The sequence below is a fragment of the Sceloporus undulatus genome, chromosome 2 (genome assembly GCF_019175285.1).
Source record: "Sceloporus undulatus isolate JIND9_A2432 ecotype Alabama chromosome 2, SceUnd_v1.1, whole genome shotgun sequence".
Lineage (NCBI taxonomy): Eukaryota > Metazoa > Chordata > Lepidosauria > Squamata > Phrynosomatidae > Sceloporus > Sceloporus undulatus.
This window is the reverse complement of record NC_056523.1, coordinates 56107350-56118027: the sequence shown is the minus strand read 5'-3', so window position 1 is coordinate 56118027 and position 10678 is coordinate 56107350. Positions and strand designations below refer to the sequence as shown.

Below are 10678 nucleotides of genomic sequence, written 5' to 3'. Positions count from 1 at the left end.
CTTATTTTCATTTCTGAGAACATAAGAGTAATTTAAAGTAAACCAATCTATTTGACATGCTAATTTTAATACTAAAATCAAAAGAAAACTATGTGCAGCTTCCTGGAGAAGTGAACAGGTAGAAAGGAGTTGTCTGGGATGCCATTTTATTCTTAGTTCTTAACAGTGAATCTGAAAGACACATTCTTCCTCATCCTGCTAAACTCATAATTTCTTCTTGTTGTTTCAGGGAGAACAAGGACCTGCTGGCCGCCCTGGTCCAGCAGGCAGAGATGTGAGTGTGGTATTTCACTTAGGCCAAATACCTGGTAATCCCTGAAAATCTAAATAGGAACAAACTACAGCTCCAGTTTTGAAGACCTATGTTTGCAGCATGTGGGGAAAAACACAATTACTTCTGATTTTAATTCGAATAGCCCAGAAGTTGTTTTGTGAGCCAAATAATAGATGACATTTAGAGAAGAAGGAAATATACTGTTTGAACATATCAGAATTGCTGTATTTGTAGTTAAGTTTGATATTTATATGCCACACTAAAAGTGGGAAATAACTGTGTCTTTGGTGGGGACTTGAGTGTGGAAGCCAAGGTTGTCACTGAAAAGTTACAAAATGATGAGAACAGAATTTAAAATGAATGTGTGGAGGGTGGGAGAGGACTTAATAAATAGTTTTTACTGTGAACCCTACCTCCCCCCCTGGGATTCCAGTTATATTCTTTATTCTGTGTGATGTATCTAATTGATTATTGAGAGCCAGTGAGGTGTAGCAGTTTGAGCATTGGGTTAGGACACTGGGAGGCCAGGGTTTGCGTCCTGGCTTGGCTACAGAAACCCACTAGGTGGCCTTGGGCAGGCCACACACTTTCAGCCTCAGAGGATGCCAATGGCAATGGCAAACCTCCTCTGAAGAATCTTGCCAAGAAAACACCATGATAAGTTCACCTTAGGGTCATCGTAAGTTGGAAACAACTTAAAGACATACATCAACAACAAATTTTGTGTCTCTCTTTGATCTTTGGAGCAGGGCTTGTCAGGACCTCCTGGGCCTCGAGGGGAAAGGGTAAGAACTCTTTGATATATAACATATACAACTTTCAGGCTCAAGATGTATCTGCATGGCCTGAGTCATGATGCTGAAGGAGACTGGGAATGGGATGAACCATCCCTCTTTAAGTGTGAACAACATAGTTTGACAACTGTGTGTCTACACAGCTTCTAATTCCAACAGCATTATAACTTATGCCCAGCTCTTATTGCTAGGCAGTCATATGAACTGACTGCAGACCATCATGAAAATTCTCAAGTCCAAGGTACATTGGCATGTATTGAAAATGCCACTGTTTCACAGAATGTCTCTAGGTTAGGCAAATCTTGCTTTCTGAATCTCGATTGCTAGGTTGGAGAGCATATTAGGGAGGAGGTTGTGGAGATTGGTGTCCAATTTCATTTATTTAGATTATCTCCCATTTTTTCTCAATATAAGACTAAAGGTGCTCACAATATAACCTTGAGAAATTTTAGACAGTTATTATACTTCATTCTGTGGGACAGTTGGTCACAGGACTATGTACTTTACCCATGGCTAGATATGAAGGGAACCCTGAAAAAATTCTGCAGTTGAAATGCATCCTGTTTCACTAGCATGGCCACCATACTGGAGCTCCTTTTGTCTTTTGTTTAGTACTCAGCCTTGTGAAGGGGAGTAGCATGCTGGGCATTCATTGCTGTCTTCAGATAGCCTATATAATTTGTGATCTGGTTTGAATTGTGCTTGAGGAGCCACAGATTGTGCATCTCTGGTCTACAGAATTCAGAATGGCTAGTTAGTCAGCCCAAAGCAGTAGCTGTTTCCTCTTTTTAGAGCTGATTGAAATCCAGAACTGAACTGTGTCCATATCACAATGACAGCTTCTGAGACCATGATTTAAACTATAGCTTCAACTAATAGCTTCATTAAGGCTGATATTTATTTATTTATTTATTTAGGTATTTATATCCCACCCTTCAGCCCTAATGGCTCCCAGGGCAGCTTACAATTACTATTTTTAATCAGACAGTTCCCTGCCCTCAGGCTTACAATCTAAAAGACACAAAACAAAAGGAGAAGGGAATGGTGGAGGGAAAGAGGATGAGGTCCAGTGGTTCTTCTCTCCCTCTGAGGCCTGGACCAAGGCAGATAGATTGGAGGGAGGGCTCTTCCTTCTTCCAGGTTAGCCCTGATGGAGCTGGACCTCCCTGGTGAATTTGTTTAGTATATTTAGCTTCTGTCTTTAAGCTAGGGTCCTGATCCCCACTAGTAAGACAAGGAATCTAAAATTATTGTGTAGTCTGATGGCAGATGACCTCATGAAGTCCATGGTTATCGCCTTCTGTGGTTTTCACAGAGTGTCTGAGCCATCTTCCTGTGTTGCTTCTTTCTACAGGGAGAGCAAGGAGAGCCTGGTGTGCCTGGGAAACCAGTAAGTATTCCTTTGCTGAGCAACCATTGTACACATTAATTTTCACTGTATATTTTCACAGGAAGAACTGCTTCTAGAAAACTCTTTCAGATGCATCCTAGCTCTCTTGCTCTCTTCCCCTTTGGTTACCTGGACTGTTTCATTATTGCACTTGCAATAAAAGTGAAGATATATCTCTTATTCCTTCCCTAAGGAATTTTCATCCATATATCAGCTCCTCATGAATATTCCACATACTGTAAATCCACTTGTATTTCATTTAGCATCTCTTCCTCATCCAGGCAGGAGAGCTGCCCAAAGTTTGTTGTATCATCAATACCACCATCACCCCTTCACCATCTGGTCCAGCTGGGGAATAGATGGAGAAGTTAATCTCTCCATCCTAATTGGAGAGATCCCAATATCTCTTAGCTATTTCCACACAGCCTGTAATAATGGACACAGAGTTTTCTTTCACAAGGTGATATTGTCAGAGTATGCACAGAAAAATTCTCAGCAGCTTCTTTCATATTTGTCTCTTCTAGGGTAGCAGTCTTTCAGGAATCAAAGGAGATAAGGTAATTATATAGCAACAAATGTGCCCCTGAATAGATATTTGATAGAACAGGCAGTGTAGCATAAGAACAGCCCCATTTAATGTATATTTTCATGAGAAAAATCCTTTGAATGAATTATCCCAAGACTATTCTGGTTCTCCTTTTTCTAGTAAATTCATTTCTTTATTTTGGTAGCCCTCATAGAATCATAGAATGGGAAGAGACCGCAAGGGCCATCCAGGCCCTTTAGAAGCACAAATAGTATTAATAGGTAACAAGAGTGTTGGAGTACTGAAGCTGTGGGCTTGTTCTCCTTTTCAGGGGGAGACAGGCTCTGCAGGACCAGAGGGGCTGCCTGGTCCAAGAGGGGACACTGGAAACAAAGGAGAACGTGTGAGTGTTTGGGGGATCAAGATTATGAACAAATGTCTCAGCATGGATTGTAAAGATGCAGCCTGCAAAATTTGTTTCTTTCTGGATTTTAGCATAAACTGAGATGCTAACCAGTGCAGGTTTTGAGAGAAACTGTGTGGGTGGGGGGGGGGGGGGGGGGGGGGGGGGACACAGGCCTAAAATTTTATCTACCTACTTGACAAGAGAACAAATGTCAGGACCAAGCCAGGAGAGGGTGATAGAATTTGCTTTGTGCTTTGGTGACAAGATGCAGGATAGAACATAATGGGTGTTGGTCCTGGATATATTTTGCAAGATCTTTAACAGACTCTGTTCAAATCTTTTCTATTTAAGATGATTATCTAACACTGGCTTGTTCTTTCTAATTGGGCAAGAGCTTAGTAAATGTTGAGGCATCATTTTTTTGTACATTTGATTAAACAATTTCATGTTCTGGATGGCTGAATTCCTCCTCTTCCCATGGAAAGAATAAACTTTACCAAATGTTGGTGAAAGAGAATTTGATCTTAAAACAAAGATGATTGAAGGGCATATGTATGGTGGGCTGCATCACATCACTGGAAACCTTGTTATATTAGCATGGCTTTGTTGTTGTTCTTAGGGACCTCCAGGATTCAGTGCCCCTGGCCCACCTGGTCCAAAAGGAGAACAAGGGGACAGGGTGAGTTCTTTTCTCCTTTTCTAACTCTGCAACCAGCTGTGTACCCAAAAGACTATGTTAATCTCCCTCTTTTCCGTGAGGTAGAGGGATTGGCTCTGCTCTCTAGTAGTAAGCTACTAGCCTTTCCGAGCAGTGCTTTAACCCAGTGAACTGGCATGAATGCAGTGGTCTGGCCCCCAACTCCAGCAGAGACATTAAGGGCAGCTTCAAAGCTTTTTGACCTTTGCATACATGCCAGATATGAAACAAATCTTAGCAACTGCCCTAAATGCTGATATTTATGGCTGTGTGTCATTCCAAACCATGGATAGTAAGGATCCTCTGCTTTTTTAATGCTACTTCTGCTACTTCACCTCTCTAAGGATGTTGATTTCCTGTCTCTTGTTTCCCAACAACCAGGGCATCGTTGGACTAACTGGTAAAACTGGCTCAAAGGTAAGGGCTGAATATAGAATGAAAGGAACTTAAGGATGTTGTTGGGGTCTTGGTTTAGTCAGTGTGGTTTGCCTGGGTGTGATATTAAGTGATACCTTTTGGATAATATTGCAAGGATGGGATATCGTACGGGTGTGACATTAAGCATGCTGTAGAAAACTCACTTAGTTCCAGTCTGCACAGGTTTGTAGGACTATCAAATATGTGATTCACATTCAATCCAGATATGAGGCAAGGCATCATATCAAGCGCAAAAGGTTCAGACTCCTAGGATACAATGATGATATGTGTATGCAATCCAGGCAATTGGGTTTTCCTCTCCCATTTTAACTTCAAAATAGCTGTATGAGGTAAGGTAGTTGAAAGATAATAATGATCAAAGATCAGCCAGTAAGGTTCATAGTTGAGCCTGAACATGATCCCAAATCTCCACATTCAAAATAAGCTTTTATCTTCTGTAATGCACTACGGGCCCATTCCCACTTACAAAATAATCCAGTTTGAAACTGGATTATTTTGAAAGTGAATTCTCTCCGGGTCCATTTACTCCCCTTTTACTCCCTTTTGTCGTTCTCATTAAGGGGAGAAAAGAGGAAAAATGGATGGAGGAGGAGGAAAGAAAGGGGAAAAAATCTTCCCTCTTTCTTTCTTCCTTCCTTCCTTCCTTCCTTCCTTCCTTTCTTTCCTCCTCCCTCCCTCCCTCCCTCTGCCGGCCAGCCTGCCTACCTGAGTGCTGCTGGTGGATAGGTCCTGATCCTGGTGGCAGCGGCAGCTCTCAGGGCTTGGGGCTGGCCCTCTCCTCCAGTCCTCCTCTAGGCTGGACCTTTCTCGCTGCCCAGCCTCCTTCTCTGGGAGTTCTCTGCCCCAGTAGGCCTCCTTAGAAGGAGGCCTGGGCGGAAAGAGAGAGACAGGCAGGCAGACAGGTAGGACTGGCCTGGAGGAGGAGGAGGACCGGAGGAGACACCAGCCACCACTGCTGCTGCCGGACCACCAGCACCCAGCCAGGTAGGCCAGTGAAGGGAGAGAGGGAAGGAGGGGAGGAGAAACCCATTGGCCCCCTCTGGGGCCCCTGCCCCCCTTGGATCACGCAATCCAAGGGTGGCAGTGGAGAGGGAGACTGAGGGAGGAGGAGGGAAGGCCGGTGACAGGGAGATGGCAGGGGCCATTGCAGCTGCCCCTGTTATCGCCCTTTCTCTGACAGTGGATTCGATTCCGCCCTTCATTTCCATTGGGCTGAAAAAAGGAGTGGCAAAACCCAACATCTTGTTAACGCGGGTTTAATGGAGGAAACCCTAACCCCCCTTGGCGAATCAATTCCAAATCGATTTGCCAATGGGAATTAAAGTGGTTTAAATCGGATCATAATTCCATATGATCCAATTTAAATCTTAGTGGGAATAGGACCTACATCACACAACCTCTCTGACCATGTTCTCTAGCTTGAGTAGGATTGGCTAGCAGAGGGTAACATGAGAGACAAGTGGATAATGGTCTGTAGTTTTGATCTGCTCTAGGACCCTGCTTTATTTGAACTAATAATATTGGCATTCTCTTGGAATATATTTCTCTTACTTAGGGTGACCCAGGAGAACCCGGGGAGAGGGGAGAGCCAGGAAGACCAGGGCCTGCTGGACAGACTGGCCCACGAGGAAAAGAGGTGAGTGAAAAGGGCTAGGCTGTTCTCATAATCCTAGCTCAGCCATTGGCTTTTTGCAGACCAAACATCTATCTTAAACTAAACATTCATTCAAAGAAATTTAAGGAAAAAAAATTCTGCCTGAATATCTACATAGTGGAACTGGTGCTGGTACTATCCATTTTACATCAGGTTGTAACCTAGTGGGTTTTGGCCCCTTAATTGAAGACCAGCATTCTGGACAGTATTCTAGCATTTTAAGGTGTTACCATAAGTACAATCCTGTTACTAGTAGAATGTTTGTCAGTAAATGTAGGAATAAGGATTCGATGATGGATTGCATCTTCTCTTACCATTTGCTTTGCTGGCTGAGCTTGATGGAAGTTGAAGTCCACTGACATCTGAAAGGTTACACATATGAAAGGTCACACCTGTACATTATAACAATGCTGACACCTTGCAAGAAAGTGTCAGGGCAACCTGAGCTCATATTTTTGGAATTCAGGATCTCCATGCTTGCCATCATCTAATCATCCAAAACTAGGTATTCTCCCTGTCCACCATGAAACAGAGGCTTCTTTCTAGAAGACAGAACTGGTTCAAAGAGGTTATCCACACAAGTGCATACCTTTCATCTTTAGTTCAGTTTTTCTCTTTCAGAGACACATTGTTTTTCACAAGCATAGAGCTGGCCAGTGATAGTGTAACTGCATTCCATATTGTAGGGATTTCATTAAGCAAGGATTTGAGCTAGGTAGCGTCCTGAAATACATATGCTTGCCCTACTTCTTTCTCTTTGTAGAAGATTGAAAGTTTTGCCTTATGTGCTCAAGTCTGATATTTGACAGGTTTCCCAGATGTTTGTTGTTGTTGTTACCTGCCCTCAAGTCAATACCAACTCATGGCGAACCTGTGGATGAAACATCTCCAGGAATCCCTATCCTCCACTTTCTTGTCCAGGTCCTGCAAGCCCTTGCCCCTAATCCTCCTGATTGAGTATCCATCTGGTCTGTGGTCTTCCTCTCTTTCTTCTACCCTTTACCTTTCCTAGCATTATTGTTTTTTCTAGTGATCCATGCCTTCTCATGTGGCCAAAGTATGATAGTCTCAACGTGATCATCTTAGCTTCCAAGGAGAGCTCTGATCTGATCTGTTCAAGAACCCATTTGTTTGTCTTTTCAACTGTTCATGCTTCCTAACTACTCTTCTCCAACACCACATTTCAAATGAGTTGATTTTCTTTCTCTCTGCTTCCTTCACGGTCCTGCTCTCGCATCCACACATGGTGATGGGCAATAACAATGGCCTGAACTATTCTGATTTTAGTGCTCAGTTGAATATCTTTGCTCTTCAGTATCTTATGGCTCATTCCAAATGTCATTCATTCCCTCATCTCTTTTGTATAACCTTTCTGTGTATTGCCTACAGCGTCTTTTTCTTATTATTATTCCTATGTTACATTCTTTTTTTCTCCATAGAGCATCCCTGTCTTTGGTTTGAACTTGGCTTTAATTTCTCAGACTTTTTTGGTAGAGGTCTCTCGTTCTTCCCTTTTTATAGTTGTCTTTCTCTGCATTGGTCATTGTAGTATTTTTCCTTATCCCTGCGTGTCAGACATTGAACAGTTGTGTTCATACTTCTGGTTTTGTTCATGTCTCCCTTTGCTTTTGCTTTTCTTCTTTCTTTTATTGCATGAAGTTGCAGATGTTTAGCAACAACATTTTTCTGTCCTGTCTTTTACACAGAGAATTAAATCTCTTTAAGTCACAATGAGACAAAACAGTGTTTTTAGACTTTTGAACCTAAAAGGCAGGGTGTGAAATGCAATTGATATCTCATCTTTGTCGTCGTCATCATCAGCATTGAAAAATCATAATAGCTTCCCCACAGTGCCTTCCCTCTGGCAAGGATGTGTTTGTAGCATGTAGGCTGTCTTTGAAATAATGATTTGTTGCCATGCCTTAACTTGCACAGAGTAAGGACATCACAGTATCTAACAGGTCTTAATTTTGGTTCTGTGAATTGAAACATGGGACCTATTAAAAGTGTTTTGTTGAAGTGATAATGGAAATTATAGAAGTCATTTCTCAGCTGTGATTTTTTTTCTTCTAGGGTGAAAGAGGTGACAAGGGAGAGGAAGGAACCTCAGTAAGTAACAATCTCTCCATTCACTTGTACACACTCTGACATGCTTGATTTTTCTTTTTAACATACCATTCTCTCATTGTTCTCTTTCTTTTACTTCTTCAAGGGTGAGCCAGGTCCAGCTGGTAAACCAGGAGACAGAGGACTACGGGTAAGTACAGTGGAAGCACCACCCAAGTTGCATTTGCATAGAGTGCAATGAGTGGAATGACTGGACATAATTATGGGGCATAAGAGTAGAGGTAGGGTATTTTGGATAACATGTTTTATAGTGCTGGCTGTTGTCATATACTCATGCAAAACTCTATGTGGTCTGAGTGAGGGCTTTGGAGCTGCAGAGCAGCTTTTGTAGAGTGTTTATGTCCTCCCACCTCTTGTCTGGTCCCAACCTGAATGGTTATTTACAGCTGTAGTGCTGATTAGATTTGCTTATCATGAGTGGAGCCTGTCACTTGAAGGATTTTAATCTACAGATCATATGTGTCCTTGGGCAAATCTTATGAATTCAGTTTGACTGACCAACTGTTAGGATATTGGTAAATTTCAACAACAGATCATTCACAGCAAAGTGTGAGAAACAGGAGACCCAACGCTATCAGCATTACATTCTGCATTTTTCTGGTCTTTAAGAGCCTTTTAATTAGGGCCTAAATACCCTAAAGCAATGTTTCTCAAACTTTTTAGCCTTGTGACCCCCTTTACATCTATATGCAGATGTCATGCCCCACCACTCGACATAGTACATGATTAAAAATATTTTGTTTGTTTAGTGTGCATGTTTTTATTTGCATATTCATGTCTATTCATATTTTATCATTTTATAAGGAAATTATTCAAAATAGAACAAATTTATTTAAATAAATTAAATATTTAACTCAACACAGGGTAAATTCTACACATAAAAATGTTTGGGAAGAGGAGGGGGTGGGATGGGATCAGGGCCTCCAAGTCTTTTGGCCCCCTTGAATAACTGTTGCCCCACTATCTCCTAAGCAGGGTCAGCTGTGGTTAGTACTTGGATGGGAGACTGCCAATTAATACCATGTGCTTTAGGTTATATTTCAGAAGAAGGAACTGGCAAAGTTACCTCTGAGTATTCCTTACCTAAGAAAACCCTATGAAATTTATGGGGTTACCATAAATCAACAGGCAACTTGAAGGCACATAAACACACATTTCCTCTTTGTACTGACTGCATCCAGTATTTCCTTGGCCATTTCCATGAGACTTTTCCCTTAGCTTTTTTGTGTGGAATTAGTGACCTGATTGCATGTTTATTTTCTGTTTTGTCTTTAATATCACAGGGTCTACCAGGGAACCGAGGGCTCCCTGGTGAGAAGGGGGACCAGGGGGACCCAGGTGAAGATGGGAGAAACGTAAGAATACATTCTGTTCCTTAACTTTTCTGCAGAGCCTGGCTACCTAGCCCTGCCTTTTACCATATTGCTTTTTCCCTTTACAGGGCAGTCCTGGGTCAAAGGGAGACCGAGGAGATCCTGTAAGTAGCTATTCCATTTTATTGCCCCAGTTATGCACATTATACTGCTATAGATGGTAAAGTGGTGTTTAATATTTTTTTATGTTGCTTCTGGAGTTGACATCCAGACTCCATGAAAAGGCAATGGTGCAGCAACCTGGCTGAAGCTAAGCAGCTCTGGGTTTGATTGAATTAATCTAGTCACTGAGCAAACCCAAATCTGCTTCAGGATGATGTGAACTGTGTGGCCCAACAATATGTGTTTGGGGGGGAGGGGTCAGAATGTTCTTTAATCACAACTCCCATCATCCCTGATCACTGGGAATGTTGGCTGGAGCAGATAAGAAATAGAGTCCAACAACTTCTGGAGAGCTACAGGTTCTCTGTGTTGCCTAGGTGAAATATTGCTTGAGAATTTTAAATTCTTCCATTGAAGAAAAGTGGGCTGTAGATTCTATATATCAAAGAGAAAAGACTAATCTAGCTGGACAGCTCTAAATACTTGATGCACCTAGGTTTCCTCTTCTTCAAAATACTCAGAAGGAAATTCAGAGCCCACACAGTGCTGATGGATGTGTTTGAAAGTGTACATTTCTACAGTGTGCATCAGGAACTCCCCTTACCAACAAACATGCATTACAATTCTGTGCTCTTGCTTGAGCTATATCCCAGGTGCTATTAAGTCACCGTCTAGTGTTTTAATTTTTATTATTCTCACTTCTTTCTCCCCTGCAGGGGCCACCAGGACCTCCAGGCCAAACAGTAAGTTACATGTTATTCTTTTTGGCACCTATATTTTGTTTTGACTTTGTGATGGCAAGAGTCTGACATGTTGCTCCCCTTTTCTGCTCTTCAGATTGGTGCAGGAGGTGCAGGAGGAGCGCAGAAAGGCGAGAAGGTAATTCTACATTGAGAT

At 42.2% G+C, this 10678-nt stretch overlaps 1 protein-coding gene across 8 annotated transcripts in view; it reads left to right on the top strand.

The window, feature by feature from the left end:
* COL7A1 (collagen type VII alpha 1 chain) overlaps positions 1–10678 on the top strand; it is a 172616-nt gene that overhangs the window by 85909 nt on the left and 76029 nt on the right. For all 8 annotated transcript variants that reach the window (XR_006102318.1, XR_006102320.1, XR_006102319.1 and 5 more), the window contains exons 47-60: positions 230–274; positions 1024–1059; positions 2423–2458; positions 2983–3015; positions 3316–3387; positions 4010–4069; positions 4469–4504; positions 6081–6161; positions 8253–8288; positions 8392–8436; positions 9590–9661; positions 9748–9783; positions 10498–10524; positions 10619–10660. Coding sequence is in view for 4 of the 8 variants with exons in the window: in XM_042453283.1 (XP_042309217.1) it covers positions 230–274; positions 1024–1059; positions 2423–2458; positions 2983–3015; positions 3316–3387; positions 4010–4069; positions 4469–4504; positions 6081–6161; positions 8253–8288; positions 8392–8436; positions 9590–9661; positions 9748–9783; positions 10498–10524; positions 10619–10660 (657 nt within the window). In the remaining 4 variants the exon portion in view is untranslated. The remainder of the gene's footprint in view (positions 1–229; positions 275–1023; positions 1060–2422; positions 2459–2982; positions 3016–3315; positions 3388–4009; positions 4070–4468; positions 4505–6080; positions 6162–8252; positions 8289–8391; positions 8437–9589; positions 9662–9747; positions 9784–10497; positions 10525–10618; positions 10661–10678) is intronic.